Genomic DNA, 25341 nt, shown 5'->3' with positions numbered 1-25341 from the left:
ACCTTTGCGCTGCTGGAATATACCTGTCTTCCCTAACACTTCCTCTGTTCCCATTACTCCCTCTATAACCATTACTCCCTCCGGGGCCTCCTCTACCTCTCGCTCTGCCTCTAAAGTTTCCATAACCTGTCCTAGGTCTGTCTTTCTCAGACTGTTCCCTTCGTGGACACTCATTTCTCCAATGCCCTTCTTCCCTACAGTAAGCGCACTGATTTCTACTTAGAGGTTCCTCATTCCATCTACTATCGCCTCTATCTGGGCCCCGTCTATCTACGCCTGCGATCGCTACCGCTAGCATATCAGCCTTTTTACGCATCTTGCGCTCTTCCTCTTTCTTACTTTCTGTATCCCTGTTCATATAGACCTTATTTGCTACCTCCATTAGTTGGGTGATGGACATACCTGCAAACCCTTCTAACTTTTGTAGCTTGCGCTTAATATCTCCGTATGCTTGGCTGACAAAGGCGGAGTTAACCATTCGGGAATTGTCTGCGTCTTCCGGATTAAAGGGGGTGTACAAGCGGTACGCCTCCAATAATCGGTCATAAAAGACACTGGGCGCTTCATCGCTTTTCTGAATCACCTCAACTGTCTTCGACATGTTAATGGCTTTCTTTCCTCCGGCTTTCATGCCAGCAATTATAGCGTCTCTATAGGCTCTGAGTTGAACCATATCAGCACCATTTACGTTCCAATCGGGATCAGTGTTGGGATAGTGTGTTGCGGCCCATGCTGCTGGATTAGCTTGGTTCAAAGCACAAGTTAAGGTCACAATACAATTATTAGTGGTTATGGTGTTAAACATGCAATGGACGACAATGATTAGTACTTATTATACAATGTCAGTAAATATACAGGGTTATGGTACCGTGCACTATAATACAGCAACACGCTATTAACACTCTCGCTAGACGGCTGAGCTCGCGCTATCTAACAAGATATACACTTTACTAAAACAATCGTTAACACATTTACAATTCCCAACTAAACTATTGGCCAGTACCTTGAATGGACTACCTAAAAACAATCTACATACGTTTTGGTTAGCCACACTGCCCAATCACCACATATATAGCGAGCTAGAGAACCGAATTTACACAGACGCCTCTTAGTCGCACTATACAACGAGCTAGAGGACCGAATTTACACAGACGCCTCTTAGTCGTACTATCAAAAGTCTAGTGGGTTCCAAATTTACACGCCTTCCCACTTAGCCCAGATAGGATGAGAACTAGCGAACCGGATTTACACAGACGCCGCTTAGTCTCCCGGTCCCTCCGACCTAGCGAACAAAATATACACCCTAGAACGCTAGTCTAGAGAAGACACCGGTGTCCGGCTAGGGCTTATTTTACACCAGAGCGCCCTGCCTGACTAACCAAATCAAACGGTCTGACTAAAGAGCGTTCGATCGAGCGGTGCGCCTTCGCTCCTTCCCTCCGACAGAGGGGGCAGATACAGATTCAAAAACCCCTTTGGGCCTACCGCACAATCGGTATACCCCTAGCGGGTCCTGCCGTCTAAAACAGCAGTTGTCTTACCTCCTCGTTCCTGAACCTGAGTTCACACTCATCGACGGGGACACCCCAGCACTTCTCACGTAGAGGCCGATGATCTCCTGGACAACAGACCAGTGGCGCCGAGACGAAGGGAGGTCCACGCAGAAGTTCAGGGGTGCAGCCGTAGAGAACGTGGGCAAAGATAGACCGTCTCACGCCTCTGCCTCTCAGCTACCGTTGAACGATGAGCTTCCCGGCCAATGCACCAAATGATACCGGAGAAACTGACGGAAGCCAAGCACAGAGAGATGGACACAGGTTTCTTCAGGAAGGAAGAGATTCTTTATTGGATCACCGATCGGGACTCAGAGGGACTAGCGTCACCAAAATACAGCAAAGTCTGAGCCCCGGACAATAGTGCAGGCTCCTTATATAGGCATATAACTCCTCCCATATTAAGCTCCACCCGCACATTCCCTTGACCAATCAACACAAATAAGAATTAACTTCCTGTTTGACCGCATGGCTTGTCCAGCACAATGGAGGAGGGGGAATACTACATCCTGTATTCTTGCACATGCTCCGTACACTACTGATCGTATCTTGCCACGTGCAACCAACTGATCGATACGTCAGCATATGCACGTACACATGCCACGTGGTAATCTCGGCCTACTAAATTTATTTTTACCGAGATTCCACCACAATACTAGTCTTATGGGAATGACCCATTGAAATGTAATGTTTGTGAATTATTGCGCCCCCCCCCCCCCCTTTGCATACCTACCCTTTCATCAGACTCGCACCTGAGTCACCGAAGCAAAGCACAGGTGCTGCGCAATGAGTCATGGTGTGTGTAACAAGCAGAAAGAACTCTAGGGAGATTCCTTTACTGATAAGGAAAGATCATGTCCTTAAGGAGTACAGACATGCAGGATCCTGTCTTGGCCACTCCTGGGAACATTAGCCAGGTTCCTTCTGTGTAAAGAATTTAACCCTTAGCGGTTTGCTGCACATGTTTGTGTTGTGAGCAATCCAATTGGCAGGAGGGTGAAAATAATTTATTGCCTAGTAAAGTTTGTTGAAAAGATGATGGGTGTGATTACAACATTTTGCTTCTAGTTTAACACTGAACTTTGTAGCACTGAAACTTTATGCAGGTGAAGTTACACAGAATAAGGGAGTCATTGTGAGTTACGGTATCTAGGCCAGTATTTTGTGTCCCCTTATTTTGGAATAGGTACTTCATATTCATAAAGCCTTAAAAGGACACCCCAGACCCTTAAAGAAGCTTAGCTTGCAGAAGTGCTCCGCGTGAAGTCATTATTTGTTTTATTAAAAGTGTGGTTTTTAGTAGCACTTGTCACTCTCATAAATTGATATTCACCCCCATGGCTCAATCAGGCAGCCAGTCCTTGTAGTATAGCTAAACTTAAGAAGCAGGCAATTGCCCACAGCACATGCTTTGCAAAGATGTCTCATTGAGATACATTAGGAAGTCTGTTTGGACAGCCACAAAGTCTGGGCCGGGGGGTGGGGGCCCAATAAAAAAAATACACAATTAAATACATGTTTTTCAATGGGTTTATTTGCTAAACAGTAGTTCATTTATTTTACATGAAAAGCCAAGAACCATTAATCTAGACCAGGGGTAACCAACCCTGCCCTCAAGTACCCCAGTCCCATTTAGGGATTACCCAGTTGTCTAAAGTGTGTGTGGTTTATTTATTTTTTTTTTTTTTCTCTCCTAACACCTTAGATACAACTGGGTAATCCCTAAATCTTGGACGGTTGGAAGGTACTTGAGGACTGGGTTGGGGACCATTGATCTAGACCACAGAAACAAAATTAAGAGTTTTTAGTACAGCTCTATGTTGGCATAAAGGAGCACTCCGGGCATCATAACTTAATTTTGATGAAATTGTTATGGTGCCAGGAGCACCATGGCGCTTCCATAAACTGTTACCCCCTAATTTTGCTCTCCATTGCCGTTCCTCTCTGTAAACGTCCACATCTGCGTTCTGAGCAGTGGTCAGCTGACACTCTCTAAGCCAATCAGTGGTGCCCCTCTCCAGCAGCAGACAATGTTTTCTTTTTTTTTGTTGTAAATATGTGTTTATTGAAGTGTTATGTTCAATTAGTCAACTTTGGGTAGACATTAAGTGGGACACGCAGGTCCCGGCGATCAAAACATCAACGGTAACATGCAAAAACTGTAAGTTATCTTTTCAATTGAAGCGACACGCAGGTCACCTCTGAACACGAGCATATCATCATTAACTGCCAACATGTTAACATTCTGTTTTCTGTTTTCCTTCCCCCCATACCGACCCCCCCCCCACCCCCCGCCCCCCGTGTGCGGCCACTCAGATCTCGGGGAGAGCCATTGGAAGTGACAAGTGGGGCCATTGAGCGTAGTATCCATAGCTTTTCACAGAGGGACGTGTCGAGAGATGCATGCTCTAGGTGTCTGTTTAGCGACCTATCCAACCATAACATACACCAGGGTCTAATGATGTTAGGTGCAAGACTTGGTTCGGAGCTCGGAGAGTGGGTCTAGCACTTCGAGTATGGGCCTATATATCCCTACTTGAGCTTGGGTTGGTAGGTATCAGGTAGCAGTTGTGGTGGGAATGGCAGTACAGGACACAGTTCACTACTAGGCTGGGTCAGGGGTTAGCTGTCACGGTCTTATTACCATGTGTTCTCTGGGGTGCGTGAGGCATCCGCTCCCCCACCCCCCTCCCCGGTAGCCGTCGGTGGGAATTATGTGGTGCCTTGAGGTAGTTCTGCGTTTGGGAGTTGATATGACTCTCCAGTGGTTTGTTCATGTGTTCTGCTGGTACCAGGGTGTCCAGTGTAGAGAACGGGGCTAGGGTAGCGTCTGTGGACCCCCTGCTCCCCTATTTGTCCCTGCCATCTAAGTGGTAGCTGTCGGGTCATGCGTTCCCTGTGGTCCATAGCCAGTATGTTCCCGCTGTCCATCTGTCTGCTAAGGTACCCAGTGTCTGGGGAGTCATCTCTGGGCCAGTCTTGCTTCAGGTGTATGTGTGGGTGTCAATTTAGGTGGTCATAGGTGCTGGTATGTGCGTGTGGTGGTAGGTGTGGTGTGCGTCCCATATGTACCTCTCCTTGTCTCTCCATCCGCCCGCCCTCCCCCGTGCGGCTCAGTGTGGTGTCAGTCTCTCTTGTGTTGCATCGGTTGCCAGTGTGTGTGTATTCTATATTATAAGAAAATAGTTATCTCCCTACGCGCGTTGCATGCAAGTCTGGTTACTCTGTGCGCTGATAGCGTTCCCTTAACCCCGTCCCCCGGATATCCATTCCCAACCGTGGTGAGGCCTCTGCTCCGGTTCCACCGGGGTCCCTGCCCACCTGCCCACCTGTCCCCCGGCCCCTGGCGAGGATAGGGCAGATCAGTGGGGAGGTAGGGAAGTTGTATCAGGCAAGCCCGGGCCCCGTATTCCCACATCCCTTTCAGTCATCATCTGTGTTTTGCGAGCGGTAGAAGAACCAGGGTCCCCATTGATCCGCATGCTTTTCTTGTTTGCCCAGCAGGTTGGCTATTATGGATTCAGCTTTTTGGATATCATCCACTTTACGTCTCCATTGTCCGATCGTCGGCGGGTGCGTCTTCTTCCAGAGCAGTGGTATCAGTGTCTTCGCCGCGTTCAAGAGGTGTCGAAGGATCGACTTTTTATAAGCTGAGAGCGATTTATCCGTGTGGTGCAGTAGGGCTAGGTCTGCCGTCAGGTTCTGAGGTTCGCCTAGTATCTTTAGTATTTCGTCTCCAACATTCACCCAGTATGGCTTAATACCGTCACATTCCCACCAGATATGTTGGAGGGTCTCAGTCTCGCATCTCCAGCATGTGTTTGGAATTTCTGGGCTGATTCGGTGTAGCAGAGATGGGGTGCGGTACCAGTGAGATAGCAACTTGTAGTTCGTCTCCTGGTATTGTGAGCTAGAAGAGCTCTTATGTTGCAGCAATAGTACTTGCTCCCATTGACTTTCTGTGTATTCTCTGTCCAGTGCGTCTTCCCAGCGCCCCTTGAAGGTATCTTTCCTCTCCCTCTCTCCTGTCGCCAGTCGCTGGTACATTGTGGAGACTGTACCTTCCGCCTCGGGTGTCTGGAAGCATAACTGTTCAAACCACGTTAAGTCTCTGTGCAGTCTATTTCTATGCGGCAAGTTGTGATAGAAGTGTTTAAGTTGGGCATAATGAAATTGGTGCATCAACGTGGGTCTCTCTATTTCCGATATGTCCTGTAGCGTCTTCATCCCCCTGTCTGTGACCGCCATATGTAGTGGTATGAACCCGTCTTGGTTTGGTAGCGGCCATGCTGGAGGCGGTATTCCGTCGCCTATGTAAGTGTTATGGGCAATGGGGATCAGGGGGCTCGGGGTAGGTGAGATATAGGAAGTTTGTCTCAGTCGGGTCCATGTCCTAAGGGTCTGGGTGATTGGCGAGTCCTCCCCGAGGTCCTTCTTGGCGTCTGCTTCCTTGTACCATAGGAAGAGGTGTAGGTGGTTGTTCGCTAATTCCCGGCCTAAGAAGGTCCACCGTTTGTGAGGGGACGCCAAGTGCAAGTCTCTGATGCGTTGTAGAACCGTGGCTTGGTAGTACTTGTGGAGGTTAGGCAGAGCCAGTCCTCCCCACGGTTTGGGAAGGCAGAGTGTCATGTTTGATCCTGGCTCTCTCTCCCTTCCATATATATCTGAGGAACGCTGAGCGGAGGGTTTTAAAGAATGCCGGTGGGATTGTGCGAGGTATGGTGTGGAACTTATATAATATCCTTGGTAGGATGTTCATTTTAATGACTGCTATACGACCTTGCAAGGAGATGTGGTTGAAGTTCCATCTCTTAAGGTCGTCAAGGATGTCTGTCAGGAGGGGTGTGTAGTTCTGCGCGTATATATCTCTAGCTTCAGGTGTGACCCGGAGCCCGAGATATGTCATATATTCCGTGCACCAGTGGAACGGAAACTGGTGTTGCAGGGTGGCGCATTCCTCTCCCCTGACCATCACATTCAAGACCTCGCATTTGGGCAGGTTGAGCTTAAGCCCCGATAGTGTACCATATAACCGGAATTCGCTCATGAGTAGTGGGAGCGACTCAAGGGGTTCGGCTAAGAAGAACAGCATAGCATATCTGCGTAGGCGGCTACTTTGTGTTCCTGAGTCTTATGCGTAAGGCCCAGGATCCGGGGGTTGTTGCGGATTTTGTCAAGGAACGGTTCCAGGGTGAGCGCGAACAAAAGTGGCGAGAGTGGGCACCCTTGCCTGGTTCCGTTTCGAATCTCGAAACTGTCCGTGAGGGCTCCATTCACCCTGACTCTGGCATTAGGTTGATGGTACAGCGTCTGGATCCAGGTCATCATTCCCTCTCCGACACCGACCCTCCTCAGTGTCTCCATCATGAAGTGCCAGTTCACCCTGTCAAATGCTTTTTCCGCATCCGTGGATAGTAAAAGTAGCTTCTTCTGCAGGTGTTTCGCCAGGTGTTGTAGCATGAAGAGCCGGAGCGTACTATCTCTGGCTTCCCTGCCCGGGATGAAGCCTGTCTGATCAGGGTGGACCAGTCTAGGCATGAAGGCCTGCAGACGGAGGGAGAGTATCTTCGAGAAGAGTTTTGTCGGTGTTGATGAGGGAGATTGGGCGGTAGTTACCCACCTGTTCCGTGTTCTTCCCCGGTTTAGGTATCACTGTGATCGTCGCCGCCAGGGATTCCTTATGAAAGGAAGCTCCATCACGTAGGTTGTTAAGGGCTTTTACTAATCTCGGTATTAGGTCATCGCTAAATTTTCTGTAGTATTCCACCGGGAACCCGTCCGGGCCCGGTGTCTTACCGTTTTTTGCCGATTTTAGGGCCAGCTTAAGTTCCCCTTCGGTGATGGGCGCTTCAAGACCCTCCGCTTCTTCCGGGGTGAGGGCGTCTGGGTTGAACCCTTGTAGGTAATTGGTGGTTTCAATTCTCTTCTGTGCGGTACTGGTGTCACCATCTGTTGCAGGGATGTTGTAAAGTTGTGAGTAGTACACCCGGAATTCGTTGGCGATGTCATCTGGGAATTGTGTAAGCTTGCCCTGTCTAGTGCGCAGGGTGTGTACTTGCGCCTGCTTCTGCGGTCCCCTGAGCATTTGGGCGAGAAGTTTGCCCCCCTTGTTAGCGTGCGTGTAAAAGAATGCCTTTGAACGTTGCACCTGTCTCATGTGGTTACGTTCCAGGATGTCTGTGAGTTGTTTCCTTTTCAGGGTCAGCTCACGGTAAGTTGGGTCGTGTTGGGTTCTTTTATGTATCTGTTCCAGATCTGCTATCTGTCTGGTGAGGTCTTTAATCTGTGCGCCTGCCTCCCTCTTTTTTTGTGTGGCCATTCTGATGAGGTGGCCCCTCAGAACACTTTTGTGCGCCTCCCAGATGGTCATGTCCGAAACGTCTTCTGTGGAGTTCTCCTCGAAGTATCGACGAATGTGATCCGCAATCAATGTTCTCGACGGTACATCTTGGAGTAAGGCGTCATTGAGTCTCCAAGTCATCCTAGCTGGGCGATAAAGTGGTGATTCCAGTTCTACCCTCACTTCACTGTGGTCCGACCAGGGGGTCGAGTGGATGTCAGCCTTTCGGAGGAATGTGAGTCCTTCCTGTTGTATGCATAAGTAGTCGATCCGGGAATACCTATGGTGTAGCGTGGAGTAATAGGTGTAGTCCCGGTCTATAGGATGGAGCGCCCTCCACGCGTCTGTCAGGCGAAGCGCTCTGAGGGATCGTCGAATAGTTTGCAGGGCTGAGTCAGGGACACAACTCCGTCCCATGGAGGTATCGACCAGAGGATCTAGTGGGACGTTTAGGTCTCCTCCCATGATCAGCACTCCTTCCGTGAAGTTGGCTAACTTTCTCAGTGTCCTGCGGAGGAAGCTGGCTTGTCCCGAGTTCGGGGTGTATATGTTCGCTACTGTATACGTCCTTCCCGCCAGGATTCCTTTAACGAAGATGTATCTGCCATCGCCGTCCGACAGATGGTCTGTGGGCACGAACTGGAGGTTAGCTGCGATCAGGATAGCTGTCCCCGTTTTTCGCATTGTGGGGTGATTGCTATAGAAGTTTAGTGGGTAGTGTCGGTTTTTGAGTAGCGAGTTTGCCTCCACTCTCAGGTGAGTCTCCTGCAGGAGAGCAAACGAAACGTGTTGTCTCTTGAGGGTTCTCAAGAGGTGTGATCTCTTTTCAGGGGTGTTGAGGCCCCTGCAGTTCTGCGTCGTAATGATCAGGGGTGCCGGAGAGTAGGCCATTGTCGCGTCCCACTCGTTGGTCAGCTGTAAGCGGTCCACTCCGTGTCTCCAGCCAGGGGTCTCCCCCTCTTGTGTGCGGGAACGGGGCCGGGGCCTGCCGGATCAATCGCCGTAGGGCGGCAGGGAGAAAGAGAGGAGGGAGGGGGGGGTGGGGGGCCAGGTGAGCACCCCCCGGGGCGTCCAGCGAAGAGTTAGAGCGCTGTGGGTATGAGGTCCCTCGCGACACAGCGTCACAGTCGTAAAACGTCTGCGGGGTGTGTCTCCGTAGGCGCTTGTGTGCCTACCTGTGTTTGGCTGTCCCCTGGAGTGTGTGTGGGTGATTAGTCGTGTGTGGTGGTGGGAGTTTGTGTGTGGCAGTTATGTAGGGTGTGTCTGTGTGTGTGTGTGTGTATACCAACTTATGTAGTAGGTGTTGGTGTACCCTTCTGTATAGGATGTGGTCCCGTGTAACTGGGTGGGTGTCCAGAGCCGTACCACTACACGGTATGTACCGGAGTAGCCGCGGCTGTGGCCCCCTCAGTGGTTCTGGTTTACACGGGCTTGGTTCGAGTCGTGGCCTATGCCAAGTCGAAGTGGTGTGCGGGTGTGTCTGGAAGTCTCAGGTGGATTACCTGTCCCGCTGAAAATATAGCGTTTCGTGTGCACTTTGTTGCTGGTGTTACTAGCGGTTATGTACTCTCCCTTTGGGTCTGGGTCAGCACTATCTAAAATTGCGTTAGTAGAGTCTCCCCCGTCCGGTGGTCCGGGCTCTGCAGAGTCCCATAACCAGTCAGCTCTCAGGTGGCATCGGGCAAGTCAGAGTCAGTTAGGTTAGTTTTAGGTTAAGCGCAGGTCGTTACAGTTCGTCGTCGTCATGGTGGTGGGGCGCGTCATCTAGGCGTCGGTCAGTGACAATGGGCGTGATTCCTGGGTGCCTGTCTCTGCAGTGCGAGTGCGGTCTGGAGTGTGGGATAGTCCGCGTTAAGAGTGGGGTGGTTGAGGCGTTTAAGCTAAATCTGGGATGTGTGTCCGGGGTTTCACTGGGTTTAAACACTCCATATATGGTACCTGTCTTATCCAGTGATCCCGAGACTTTCCTGTGCTAAGTACAGTGCTCAGTGGGCCCCGTGTTATACAACCATCTTTCCCATCATTATACATTTTCATCCTCTCCCACCCGCCTCAAGCATTTTTCCCTTCCAACATTCAACATTACCCTGATCCCCCTCCCCCACATTCTCAGTCCTCCAGTAGAGCCTGGAGTAGCATCGGGTTGTACCCCTAGTTTGGCGGTGATCCGGGTGTAGTGGCACTACAGTATTAAGCGGCAAGGTCCCATTTCCCAACTTTCTCCCCCCCTCCCAAGGAGTGTCTAGGATCCCACCCCTTCCATTCAATAGTGCCAAGCTGTCAATGTCTCGGTGGTGCGTAAGTGCCCCTGACCACTTCAGGTGAGGGAGATGTCGTCGGGTGGGTAGCAACAGTCCGCAGGGAGTCAGTCCATGCCAACATCTCTAGCGTGTGTTTTAGGCGAGTAAAGTCAATAGTCTCGGGTCAAAGTCAATACTTGTCAGGATAATAGTATAAATGTACTTAGCTGTCATGATCTCAGTCGCAAGGATGCCTCTGTCCTACCAGCCGGGGAAGACGCCAGGTCGTCCACCTCAGTGCCAAATCGTTAGTCAGCCTGCTGGGCCGGGTTGCGTGGCCGGTGCGCCGGCGGTCTGTGCGGCGATTCTTCTCTGCGGCGTCGTGCAAGTCTTTGTGCCATCGGGCCAGGGCGTGGTTCTGTCGGCCTCAGGATCCAGTCTTCAACCGCCGTGGGCGGCAGGCCTAGTCGCACTATCGGCACTTCTTCAGGCCACCGAATCGGGATCCATTCGTTATCATGGCGGGCCAGTAAGCTAAAGGGGAAGCCCCACTTATAGGGGATGTTGCGGCTCCTCAGAAGTTGGGTTACCATCCGGAGTGCCCTGCGGGCCTCAAGAGTGAGGGGTGACAGGTCCTGGTAGAGGGCCACTTCTGAGCCTTGAAACGGCCAGGACTGTTTGGAGCGGGCCTTGGACATTATCAGTTCTTTTAGTTTGAATTCTCGCAAGCAGCAAATAATGTCTCTGGGAGAATTGTCAATGTTTCTCGTCTTGTGGCCCTGTGAGCTCTGTCGAATTGGACATGTTGCGGTGCATCCGGGCCTAATATACCTTTGAAGAGGGCAGTGAGTATAGCCTCTACGTCTTCCTCTCCGTTGGATTCAGGGAGGTTGCGAACTCTTATATTAGATCTGCGCCCTCTGTTATCCAGATCTTCAGCTTGTCTTCTAAGGTGCAGAAGGATAGTCCCCTGTCGGGTAATTGCTAGGTTATTAGCTTCTATGCGGCTAGACATTGCCTGTTCTGAGGCCTCCAGGGTCTGAATGCGGTTACCTTGTGCTGCCAATTCGTTTCCTAAGATGGCGACCTCCGCTCTAATTGCCTCATGGAGCGTGTCCGAGGTACTTTTGAGGTCGTCCTTCATGGTTGCAGTAAGGGCCCTGATATCAGCTCTTATGTCCGCTAGGGATAGCGCATGGGGTTCCGTCTCCGGCGGAGAGCACTGGCCGTCGGCCATTTTGGGGCCTTGTGCGCCGCGTGGCTGGCTGCTCGGTGTTTGCAGGTAGCCGTCCAGGGAACCGGCGTGCGGGCTGTTCAGCGGTCTCCTGGGGGTCTGGTGGGTGTCTGCCCGTTTGGTGCGCCCCATCGGGAGAGTATTGCGGCGTTTAGTGCTGCTTACAATGCTGCGCGGGTCGGAGCTCCGAAGTTAAGCGGCCATCTCCGACGGCTTCCAGGCCACACCCCCCAGACAATGTTTTCTTGACCAGAGTTTGAGAAAGTGAATCTGGACAGTTACGGGGAGTGTGATGGGAACAGCTCTCAAATGCCATGTTAGGGCTTAAACTGTTCACAAAGGTAAGGAAGTGTCAGGGGGCTGCTGGCACCATAACCACTTCATTTTGATGACGTTGTGTTCTTTTTAATTGTACAAATTTATTGTGAACTCTCCAATTATTGAGATTCTATCAATGACATTGTTGCATTTGAGCACATGATCGCACCCGTTTCTAAATCAGTGCAAAATATGAGTTCATTTACATTTACCCAATGAATACTCACAAATTCACCTATACGTTTTAGGATTGATTTTTATTTTTATAGCTTTTTTTTGTGGCCTTTCTATATAATCACAACTAATCCCTTTTTCTATTCATTGCTACTTGTTACTCTGCGTTCTCACCCTTTGGTTGTATATTCCCAGTGTAATCTTGTTCTGTTCAACTTTAATCCCCAGTAGACAATTGCTTGTCAGTTATTAACTGTAGTGTATAATTAATTTTTAGCAGTGTTTAGTTATGCATTGCTGTGAAAGCATGACTTGTTGCGGACCGACCTTTTTATGCCGACGTGCAATTTTCTTGGCATAGAAGAATTGGACCTCACAAAGCCAGCAGCACACTGCTCGAACGTGACTAGAATTTTTATTTCCCAAGGCCTGAAACTTCAAACTGACAGGGAAAGATATTTATTTACTTCCTGTTCTATTAATATAGATATACATTTTCATTCTATTAATATAGAAATCACTAATTTCCTTGGCTATGCATTGTTGTTCAGTCTTAGCTGTTGAGAGAGAGAGAGAAAATATAAACATTTTAACCCTTGCGCATGTATGAATAAGTAATGATTTGCCTTTTAGACTACAGTGCCTTCAGGATGTTACTATAGTTAATTATTCAGTAACTGTTCTCCAAGGGGTATGTTCTCTTATGTTGCGATTGCATTGTACCTGACACAGCGGATGCCAGATGAGTCTGTAACTTGCGGAGTACCTATATCATCTGTTCCTCCTCTGAAACCCCCTCTTGCAGAAAGTAATAATTAAAATGCATTGCTGTAAAGCGAATGCACCTTACTAGAGCAGTCTTAACTGGTCTTTGGCTTTAGTTATGCTATAGCCAAAACATAGAAATGGACAAGTGGATCTCAAACCATGAATGTCTTTATTTGCATGCCAAATCACTATTTGGGTAATCTTCTTACCTAATACTAGTTGGACATCATCCCTTGCCTACAATACAAAAATTAAATGCAATGCTTTCCTGTAGGCAGGGCCTAATGCGCATGTAGCACTTGCCGCGCATGCATATTGGGGTCCTTTCGGCACTGACCTCGGAGTAGGCAGAGACCCAGCGCTGAGGGACTTTGCCCCTGGAATAAGAGGGGGGGGGGGGGGTTGTTTATTTTTTTAAGGTTTTTAACCCTCTAAATGTTATAGGTGGGGGATAGGGAAGGAAAGGTTGTACTCTGAACACTATACTGTTCCTTTACTTTCCCTCTATCACAGCACTGGTCTCCAGAGGGGCACTCAACAGGAAGGGGGGTGGGAGGGGTATTTCATTGAGAGAGTCACTATATAAAAAAATACTGTTGCTTTCCACAGCTTAGTGCAGTCAGAGGGCATGCTTCTATTCTGCTAGATATTTTCTGTCAAGGTATAGGGTTCTGTATTCCTGTTTTCTGATTGGCTAGGTTTGTTTTAACAGGCCAGATTCATAACTCGTGTCATGTTTGCTCACTTGACTGTTTTAGTGGATTGGAGTCATTCAGATCTTTTGACTTGGGCACAGTAAGGCATTTGATGCAGATGTGTATGATTTTATTTATTTTTGGGGGCCTGAATTTGTAATCCAATTTGCTCTTTAGTCCGATTTAACTTTCTGCAGCTTGTCTGAACGCAAGCGATCTTAGATGGCACCTACTGTGGTTTTATGTTGTGATCCGAGTAATTTGTATTTGAACCATTCCACTATTTAAATGCCATGTTCTGGCACGGCATGTTAGATACTGATACCTACAGTACAGTGCACTGCTGCAAATGGTAACCATGGACCTTTTTTAAGAGTTTGATTATGCTGTAGTCTTTACTAATAAAAATACCTAAAATGGTGTACTCATCAGTGAATCATACAGTTCTTTATTATAGGAGAATGGCAATTTTCTGCTATTCACTTGCATGCCCAATGAATGAGCCTTGGCTAGACTAATATTACTCATTAATCCCTCTACAATAAGCTAGTTTGTATGTTCTAGGTCACATTATGGGAAAGCATCTGTGAGTCAGGGCTTTTATGGTCGTACCTATTGTGCTCAATTATTTACCTTTTCTGAAACAGGATATCCTGAAAACCTGGGCTATTGTGCTGTGTTGCTTTTTGAGCACTTCACTCATGGGGACAGGAATTTGTGTTTGTGTATATTAAATCTCCCAATATCTACAATGGTCAGAGAGGGTGAAATTTTATTTATTTTTGGCAAGTGACTGGGCTATTCCAGGACAGTTTTGAGCTTTATTGGGACAGTCTCTATAGTGTTGTTTCCCAGCATCATAACATTTACAGCACATGGTAATGATTATGGTGTACAGATACTTTTGTTTACCCTGGTATTGGGGCAAATCCTTTTGCAACAGTTTGCCCTTTTTAACCTGGGTACAGTATCTCTCTTTAAACCAGAATTAATGTCATCTGGCTTCTGCAGAGTTGCAGATGCCAATCCCGACGGTAATTCAATTGATAAGGGTTTGAGCTATGTACTCAATCAATGAATGACCTTCTGTTAATAGAAATATATGCATAGAATGGACATTGGCCAGCCCAGAACTCTTATTTCTCAACTGGCTCACACCCCAATGATTCGGTCAGAGGTGAAGTTCCACCTCTGGCAGCAAATGGGTTGACCATTATAAATTACTGAAGTGGTCATGGTGCTTAGAGTAACTCTTCAAGGACTAAATGCTACATTTTGCCATAACCGGTTTAGTCCTTAAAGGGACACTGTAGGCACCCAGACCACTTCACTTCTTTGAAGTGGTCTGGGCGCTGTGTCCCTTTTTGCCCTTGGTGTGTTTACATTGCAGCTCTAAGTCTGGCCTTAGTGGCTGTCCACCCGACAGTCACTAGAGGGCTTCCGGAATCAAAACGGACCTTTGCTCTATTATCTGAGGCTGGACTTCCTCACGCTCGGCATCAGGACCTCCAGCGTCAGGTTTTCCCAATAGGAAAGCATTGATGAATACTTTCCTATGGGGAAATCCTAATGCGAGTGCATTAGGTCTCCCCCCGCCTTATGCATTGGTCACTCTCTACAACACTGCAGTTTGAGTAGTTCATTGCCAATGAAGCAATCATAAACTAAAATATTTCTTATTTGGATCAAAAAGTATTGGTTTCTCCTGACATTTTGTGAATCACTGCATATGTAAAGCTATGTGCATGAAGACTGGGGATGGGGACTTCCAAGCATAAAAAGAAACTCTTGCTTATTGCATTGATTAGTAGCTAGGCAACCTTCCCCACTACCATTTTGTGTACTACATCGCACGTAATGCTTATACAGCCATGATGTCGGCAAAGAATCAGAGATGCAATCCACAACATCTGGAGTGCCAAAGGTTGCCTACCCTGAATCTCAGATCATTAGAACATATACATTTTATGTCTACATGATGATGGTGAAATTTACTGGGTATAAATATCCAGGCAAGTCTTTTTATTTAAAGGATCACTATAGGGTCAGGAACACAAACATGTATTCCTGACCCTATAGTGTTAAAATCACGATCTAGCCCCTCATGCCGCCATAGATATATCAAAATCTTACTGTATTCAAGCCTGAAGCTGTAGCTCTGCATGCAGTTTGCCTCAGGAAAAAAAAGCTGTCTGCTGACCATAATCAGAAGTGGTGGCCTGATCCAATCACAATAGTATTGGCTGAGACTGACAGAGGCAGATCGGGGCAGAGCCAGCACAATTCAAACACAGCCCTGGCCAATCAGCATCTTTTATGTTTGGATGCATTTTAGGCAGCCATGACCCAGGAAGGATCTCTAACAGCCATCTGAGGAGTGGCCAGTGAAGTTATCCCTTGGCTGTAATGTAAACACTGCATTTTCTCTGAAAAGACAGTGTTTACAGCTAAAAGCCTGACGGTAATGATTCTACTCACCAGAACAAATTCAATAAGCTGTAGTTGTTCTGGTGACTATAGTGTCCCTTTAATATAAAAATATTATGTGAGGTTGAAAAAGGGTTGAGGTGTTTACCCCATTATAACTTCTGTTAAATAATGTATATTACAGTTCTTCCACACCACTTGGATGTGTTGCTGCATTCACAGGATTGTGTATTCCATAGCACTCTACCCCCCCCCCCCCCCCCTCCCCAGTCAGCCATATTCAACATTATTGAACTTGTTTGTAAAGATTGTAAACCTCCTAAATGCTTCATTATCTCCATATATATTGTGCAGGACTTGAATGACTGCATTTCAAGAAGGATTATTGCTGTTTTGAAGGCAAATTTATCTTCTTGCTGAAGGAGTCTGGCTACACCTGTGTTTAAAGAAATACATTAAAAAAGTGGGTTCATCTCCTGATTTACCACTTCACACTCCTTAAACCTAGCCTGTTCTTTCTACGGGAATTAATACCACAGATAATGTAGTTGGATCTGTGGTTAGATGATGGTATAGTTGCCTTGCTGACACTTGGCGTTGTGCTTAAAACAGTTTCATATAAGATGGTCTCAAACTAGAATGTAACTTGCATACATCCTGTAACAGTTTGCCCTCTTACTTGGATCCCCACCAGGCTCAAACCTCCCCCCCCCCCCCCCCCCCCTCCCCTGTGACTAGGATCCAGACTCTATTCATTGACTGAGCATCAGCTGACCACTCTCAGCCAATAAATGTCACACTGCAAAAAAACACCTTTTCACAGAATTGACTTGATCTATCCTGGAGCTCTTGTTCCAGGCTGGATAATGAAACCCCAAGACCCTACCAGAGGTTACTGTATGTGCATAATATTGTAGCAAGACACTAAAAATACAGACTCCAGGCACCATGACCACTTCAAAAACCTGAAGTGTCCTGTTGCTTGGCAGAACACTTTAACCCCTTAAGGACACAAGACATGTGTGACATGTCATGATTCCCTTTTATTCCAGAAGTTTGGTCCTTAAAGGGTTAATATGTCATTGTTTGTGCAACATTACTCTTTGCAGTATGAAAGGGGTCTCCATTGCAATGGGGAAGGTATGGCTTCAACTGTAGTGAGTTTACCTTTTTACAAGGGTGATGTGCCTTTTTTCCAAATACTGGGTACCAACAAACGGCACAGGAACACCATTTGAGTCTGACACAAGTGTTGAAAGGGCATTCAAACCATAAACCCTACAATGCTGACCCACTGGTTTATGGATTACTTCCACATTGGGAAGTTGGATAAAACTGATGTTGCAAGTGCCGAAGCGAAACTTGTCATTTAGCGAAATCTGTAAAGGTCTCGACCAAGGGTGCCATGGGAAAGTCAAGTAAGTATCAGACTCTTACCAGAGGGATATTGCAAGGCACCTTACTTCTACAGTGTGCTATTATGCATGGAGGGCCCCATGTAGGAGCTCTGTCCTGTTAAATGACAGTCCTGCATTGTGTTTGTGGAAAAGAGAGTAATATATCTTCAGAAATCTCCCAGTTGCGATGCAAGAACTCAGAGCTCTTGTGACTGCTTCTTAATACTTTGACTGTTGACTCTACACTAATTTGTTCAAAACTTGCTTTGCCTTGAGTGAGTCTAATGGCTTACAATTGTATGGCAAAGTGACTAAAATGACACATCAGCATTTGAGTGCCTCTGCAAAACAATGTGAAGAGATCTTCATAATCTTGTGCTTTTAGCATGTTATTTTGCTTGTAGTGAAGCTTCACTTACTTTCAAGGGTTTAATAAATAGCCTGCATATTGACACCTTGTAGGCTGCTGCACCTGATACTTTGTTGCAGCCATATTGGTGGAGGCCAAAGCCATGTAAAAGATAAGATTTCAAGTGCATACATTTTCTAAATATTCTTTGGATTGGTAAAAAGCAGAGAGCAAATATTTAAACTAACTTCCTGAAGATAAAAACCCAGAAAGACAAGGGTACACACCATCCTCAAATGTGTGAAACTGTCAATACCCTGGGATGAAACTTTGGAGGAGATTTATGAAAGTGTTAACACTTTTTTTTTTTTTTAAATTACATTTTTGGAGCAATTTACTAAATCTGTTGTGGGTTGTGTTTTTTTTTTTTTTTTCTCTGACGCAATGGATTATGAATATTTGCAACAGAAAATTGGCAGACTTTCCAAATCTGAAGTGGAATTTTCTGCAAACACTGTCGAAATTTGGATACATTTCCTTTTAATAAATAACTGTCAAAATCGCTGACTAAATTTAACCGCCACTTTTCAGTACACTTTGATAAATATTCTCCTTTTATATCCAGTGTGAACTGAGCTAGTTGTTGTAAATGTGTGAACTCTACATATTCTATAAGCAAAAGCTTGTTGGATATGAAGCACAGAGCTCTGCTTTCCATTTTGACTTCAGTAGGTAGTGGTTTTGGTTGCAAGAAAGATGAAAAAGTTCCTTTCACCAGCTAGTGGATGCAACTTGACAACTCTTTAATAACTTGCATGAGTAGCTGTATTTGACTGAAACGCCTTGAGAAGGCCTGTGCGTGATGTTCAACTCTCTAAAAATGGAGGAAATGGTAATATGCATTGACTGCATTACATATGAGAAAATGGGGAAAGATTTCCCACCCCATAACATTAACAGGATCTCTGTATATCTTCATGCTGAAACACTGTGGATACTGACTGCTACCAACATGATCACTTCAAATCACTGTAGTCGTCATGGTGGTGGGAGTAACACGTTAAAGGGACACTATAGTCACCTGAACAACTTTAGCTTAACCCCTTAACGCCGTTACGGCGTTCTATGCCGTCGCGGCTTTAATGGGCTTTAAAGCCGTTGCGGCGGCATAGAACGCCGTAACGGCTTAAGCCCCCAGAAGATCGCAGCTACTTACCTCCGCCGCGATCCTCTTCTGGGGGGCTGCCTGACAGCCCAGGCAGCCCCCCTCCGGCAAATGAGGCCCCCGGGGGCCATGTGATCGCTCTCAAAGAGCGATCACATGGCCCCCTATAGCTGGCTATGGATCTGCCAGCAGGGGGACTGTCTAAAATATTAGACAGTCCCCCTGCTGGTAGGAAGAGTAAAAAAAATTATTAAACATGTGTAAAATTAAATTAAAAGTATTTATATATATATATATATATATATATATATATATATAATATATACATATTATATATATGTAACGTCATACAAAGTGTATTTTAATACTAATATAAGTATATATATTAATATTAAAATACACTTAGAATGACGTTACATATATATAATATGTATATATTATATATATAATAGATATATACACATATATTATATATAAATACGTCTAATTACAATAATAAATAAATAAAATAATAAAATAAATAAATAAAATATTGAAACAAAATTTAAAATAAATTATATATGCATATGTAATTTCATTCTAACTGTATTTTGCTATTAATATATATATATTGGTAACATAATACACTTAGAATGACATTCTATATATATCTATCTATATATAAAATGCAAATAACCGCAAATATATATATATAGAGATAAATACATATAATTACATAAAAGATTACATTAGTATGCACGTAGAATTTAAATACCTATAAATGCATATATATTAAAATTCTACGTATATATTTAAGTCATTTTTTAACATAATTATGTCATTTGATTAATTAAAATTTGATTGACATGCCTGACAACACAGGGAGAAAGTGCAGCGAATTTAATTCGCAAGCACTATATTTGACCCTGTAACTCTCCAAGACACCATAAAACCTGTACATAGGGGGTACTGTTTTACTCGGGAGACTTCGCTGAACTCAAATATTAGTGTTTAAAACTGGTAAATTGTATTACAACGATGATATTTTAAGTAAAAGTGAAGTTTTTTGCATTGTTTTCAAACAAATGGCACTTTTATGGACTATATTATTGTTGTAATATGTTTTACTGTTTTAAAACACTAATATTTGTGTTTAGTGAAGTCTCCCGAGAATAACAGTACCCCCCATGTACAGGTTTTATGGTGTTTTGGAACGTTAGAGAGTCACATATAAGGCTTGCATTTCATTTTTTTGACATTGAAATTTGCCAGATTAGTTATGTTGCCTTTGAGATCGTATGGTAGCCCAGGAATAAGAATTACCCCCATGATGGCATACCATTTGCAAAAGTAGACAACCCAAGGTATTTCAAATGGGGTATGCCCAGTCATTTTTAGTAGCCACTTAGTCACAAACACTGGCCAAATATTAGTTTTTTGCTTTTTTCACACAAAAACAAATATGAACGCTAACTTTGGCCAGTGTTTGTGACTAAGTGGCTACTAAAAAAAGACTAAACATACCCCACTTGCAATACCTTGGGTTGTCTACTTTTTCAAAAGGTATGCCATTATGGGGGTAATTCTCATTCCTGGGCTACCACACTGTCTCAAAGGTAACATTACTAATCTGGCAAATTTCAATTTGAAAATGGAACGTTCTATATTTGACCCTGTAACTTTCCAAAACAACATAAAACCTGTTAATAGGGGGTACTGTTGTACTCGTGAGACATCGCTGATTACAAATATGTGCTTTTTGTTGCAGTAAAACCTAACAGTATTATGACATGTACAGCTAAAATGTGAGGCGGAACTACAAATTAAAAAAAAAAAAAAAAATTTTAAATTTTATTCATAATTATATTTCATATATAAATATTTGATATAAAATGAAAGCCCTGTTTCTCCTGAACAAAATGATATATAATAAGTGTGGGTGCATATAATATGAAAGAGGGGAACTACGGGTGAACAGACATATAGCGCAAATTCCAGTTTTTGTTTACGTTTTGTTTTGATCAGAACGTGTACTATTGACTCCGTCCTGAAGGGGTTAATGAAGCAGTTTTGGTGTATAGAACATGCCCCTGCAGCCTCACTGCTCAATCCTCTGCAATTTAGGAGTTAAATCCCTTTGTTTATGAACCCTAGTCACACCTCCCTGCATGTGACTTGCACAGCCTTCCATAAACAACTTCCTGTAAAGAGAGCCCTATCTAGGCTTTCTTTATTGCAAGTTCTGTTTAATTAAGATTTTCTTATCCTCTGCTATGTTAATAGCTTGCTAGACCCTGCAAGAGCCTCCTGTATGTGATTAAAGTTCAATTCCTGTCCTAATGTGTTTTACACCCCACCTCCTATAGAATGTAAGCTCGTTTGAGCAGGGTCCTCTTCAACCTATTGTTCCTGTAAGTTTATTTGTAATTGTCCGATTTATATTTAAATCCCCCTCTCATAATATTGTAAAGCGCTACGGAATCTGTTGGCGCTATATAAATGGCAATAATAAATAAATAATTTAGAGATTGAGATACAATTGTGTAAGGTAAATTACATCTGTTTGAAAGTGAAACCAGTTTTTTTCCATGCAGGCTCTGTCAATCATAGCCAGGGGAGGTGTGGCTAGGGCTGCATAACCAGAAACAAAGTGATTCAACTCCTAAATGGCAGTGAATTGAGCAGTGAAATTGAAGGGGAATGAGCTATACACTAAAACTGCTTTATTTAGCTAAAGTAATTTAGGTGACTATAGTGTTCCTTTAAGTAATCTTTCCTATTACTGCTGTTCGAATTTATAATTTATTGTTAAGTCTCCCCCTTTGGTAATATTGTAAAACGCTACAGAATGTGCTGGTGCTATATAGATACCAGTAATAATATAATCCTCTATGATTTGAACAATCCCCTCTTCTTCCTGTTTGTATTCTACATCCATTTTTTGTAATGTAAAGGGAAGTTGGGTAAAATGACTTTGATTCATATTTCTTTTAAAATAGGAACTTCTGTTATTCAATAACAAACTTTTAGGTGTAGTTGCAATCATTTGGTTCCTTTGTCTGGTTAATCGGATACCTCAATCTATGTGTGTGTTGCACATATCACCAGGAGGTGACTCTGCCTCTTTACAAAGAGAAAATAAGCTTGGACGAAACTTGCATAGACTAAAAATAACAAATTTACTCCAAGTGGTATGAGACACCACATGCTTGAGAAATTAGATCTATTCTGTCTCGCTCAACCTGGTGCTTTCGATTTTTATATTCATTTTTAAAAAAAAAAAAATTTCTTTTCTTCCAGGTATCAGAAAGCAGCTGAGGAATCAAGTGTAGACAAGAAAAAAATGGTGAGTATTGTTTTTGTTAAATGCGTTGACTCCCAACACCTCTTGCACTTGAACATTTTAAATTTCCATTTGTAAATCAGATGACCATTTTAACTGACTGATACGGAGTGTAATTATGTAAAGAAATCGTGTTGAACCTCTTTAAAATCTATTCTATAGTAGAACAGCGGTGTGTTTCAAGCAATCACAAAAGGCAATATTGGCGTGGAGTCTAATCACTTTTTTCTATTTCCACTGGCTTGGTTCGTTTTTATCTTCTGTAAAAATAAAACCTAATGCTGTTTTATCCTTGGTATGTGCACAAGTTCCAGTCTTTTTTGAGTGGCCTGTATCTTTTAGAAGTAATTTTGTTTAGCAAATACCAGTTCTTAGTGACACACTAGGTCCTCCAAGGACCGAAAATTCCATGGAATGTTATCATAGATTTATTCCAGCTGTGTATTTTGCAAGCTGCATCCTTCTTTGTCCGGTTACGTTCTGAAATCTTGGGTTCTTGGAGCGGTGGAGTGGGTTTGTTTGCATTTAATGTAATGTGCATTTTAATTTTTTTGACTAGAATGTTTTCCCCTACCCCTTCACTACTCCAAGTTGGTGCTCTGCCAATTCCATAAAATTCATTCTTCGCTTTAAAATACAGAATTGGTGACAATATGTTGGCTTAATGTGTTTTTTTTTTTTTTTTTTTTTTTTTTTTTTATAGCATCTTAACCGTATAGGAATTGTAAAGTTTGCCAAATTTACAAAAAGGGCTATTTTGTAAGAATATTTTATATTTAAAATGCTAAATGTGTATATAGATTTGGTGTGATCATTTGAGTAACTTATACTTTTAAAACCTTTTAGTATTCATTGAGTCAAATAAGCAAACTGCAAATTTCTTGTATAAATGTGCAGCATGTGTAACTGGATAGATAGGAACCAAAAAACATCCTATTCGAACATAAAGCCAGATAGAAATATCAAAATAATAATAAATAGGGAAGCATCATAATCATAAAGCTGATATGTTGACTTTATTTAATATCTATACGTTAAGACTCAAATACCCAGTAACACCGATTAGAGGGGTGGGGGGCACATTTGGTTGTGGTGGGGCAGCAACTCCCAAAGCCTGCAGAAAAGAAGGCGCTTCAACAATAGACATTAGCTGGTGCTCACGACCAGTTTTGACGGCAATGAATAATCAGATGTTTAAGTCTTGCAGAGACTTGGTGACTCTTGCCATTTCACTGTGAACTGATTTAAAGGATTATGCAATTCAAAAATTCAGGGAAGTGGGGATAACAGTGGCTTTGTCAACCGAATGATTCTTGGGAGGCCCTAGGAGATTTATGCAGCTTGAAGATTCCTTCTACGTTTTAGGCTATTGGCCTATTTAGATGTGTAATAAAGAGAACCTCCTGAAAAGCAGACACACAACTCTTCAAAGTAGACAGTCTGCAATACCCCTCACCTTAAAATCTTTGTCTATGATTGGAGTTGAGTCCATACATCCAAAGCTGTAGGTCTTTTATGTCATATATGTCTGAAAATTGTGAATCATCCTTGGCTTTATGGCATTTAAGCTCTGATATATCCATTTATACAGTCTTCACTTGCACAGCAAGGGTTTTGATATCTTGAGAGATCTGTTGCTAGAAGTTTTCCTTGATTTTGTTAGTAGAGGGAATGGAGGAGTCTACCAGGCCAATTATTGCCTCTTCTGCTGCATTAACAGGAGAAAGTTAGAACTGTTGTCATCATTCCCAATTTACTAAGCTGCCCTGGATGCATCCATTTGTGTACTCTCCAGATCTTACTTTTTTATTTAATTTGTTTTATTTTTTACACAGTCAAAGTTGGGGTGTTTTTTTTTTGTTTTTTTTAACTTTATTTTTTTTTTGTGCATTTCAGGATTTTATAGTGGGGAGGATATGGAATGCTTATTGTTGAACTAGATTGCCTTGACTCGTAAATCCAGATCTTTATAAAGAATCAACATTCTGTAAGATAGTGATAGGTAAATTATGACTTGTGTAGAATTGGCCCATGAGGTGAAGTTATAAAAGTTATACAATCGCCAGTGGCTTTGAGATATACCATTCCAAAGCCTGTTCAGGTATAGTAGTGTCATTATGGTTCACTTTCACACTACTTTGCTGTGCAGTGTCAAGCTTCCTGGTACTATTTCAGCTTCCCATAGAATGAATACTCCTGTTATATAGGAGGTTAAGACGCTGGGGTTCAAAGTTCCCAGCACTTTGCATTTTAATGACAATTCGTTCAATGTTCAGACTGTACAATGGCTCTTTTCTTGGCCATGTGCATTATCCCATGAAGCTAAAACAAGTGTCTGGATCAATTGAAAGGCAGGATTTTGTATGATAAGATTTCTCTAGACGGTACAGCAGTTGTGATTTTAAATGTCATGACTTCCTGTTAAATATTTTATCCAGGCTTCATGGCCCAATTAAAATTCTATGTATCTAAACACTTGTGGGAATCTGTTTGGGCACGTAAGCTGTAGCTTGATTGAACTAGAAACGTTTTTGTTTGTTAACAATGAGCCATGTTATCTCATCGGTTTTGTGAAGTCCGCTAGCACATGCTGTGTTCATTGGATTGGTGATGTCCAGAGTTTAATAGGCTGTTATATTTTTTTTTTTTTCCCTCCCTATATCCCAGCAGATTAACTTTTCTCCAAACATTTGTACTCTGGCTGGCGATGGGGTGTGATGTATAATGAAGACTGCCCTTTGTGGTTTTACATTTGTGGCTTGCACAGTATATGTCTCAATTTGATCGTATTAAAAGTATAGAAATGTATTGCTGGAGCACCGTGATATGTTGGAAGTGATGCCTGGTCAGACACTGACATAAGCAGCTCTAAATGATTGATCCTCTGCTCTCTGTATCGGCTATCAAACACACTCTCTGTAGAACTGTGATGTAAGAAGGACTTTTTTGCGGGTCGTTGACACACTGCTATATTATGTGGACGTGTTCTTGTGGCCCCCAAAGTTCTTTCTATCCATTCCACAGGTCATTCCGTCTTTCGAGTCTCCTCTCCCAGAGCACCGTATATTCTGCAAGGCTGTTGGAATTTAAAACTGCCTGCCCTGTCTAACTTGTCTCAATTTGTTGTCTGTAAGCTCTCTGCATCTCCGAATGGATGATGTCAGTCTCTGGTGTCGTTCAACTGCTCATTTACAAAGTGTAGCTTTCTTTCTTCCCTTCTCTGGATTTGGACAGCTTAACCTTTCCTTACAGTGTGATATGGAACAAGGTCCAAAATGAATGATTATCTAGATCGCAAGCCTGTATGCACTGTAATCACATGCCTTCAACTCTTGTCACCCTTCCCCCTCCCAACCCCC

At 43.9% G+C, this 25341-nt stretch overlaps 1 protein-coding gene across 2 annotated transcripts in view; it reads left to right on the top strand.

The window, feature by feature from the left end:
- The window catches only part of LIMA1 (LIM domain and actin binding 1), a 63333-nt gene that overhangs the window by 10857 nt on the left and 27135 nt on the right, over positions 1-25341 (top strand). For both annotated transcript variants that reach the window (XM_063428626.1, XM_063428609.1), the window contains exon 3: positions 21940-21985. In XM_063428626.1, the coding sequence (XP_063284696.1) occupies positions 21940-21985 (46 nt within the window). The remainder of the gene's footprint in view (positions 1-21939; positions 21986-25341) is intronic.

Source organism: Pelobates fuscus, chromosome 1 (genome assembly GCF_036172605.1).
Source record: "Pelobates fuscus isolate aPelFus1 chromosome 1, aPelFus1.pri, whole genome shotgun sequence".
Classification (NCBI taxonomy): Eukaryota; Metazoa; Chordata; class Amphibia; order Anura; family Pelobatidae; genus Pelobates; species Pelobates fuscus.
Note: the sequence above shows the minus strand (reverse complement) of the source record. Positions and strands in the feature narration are given on the sequence as shown.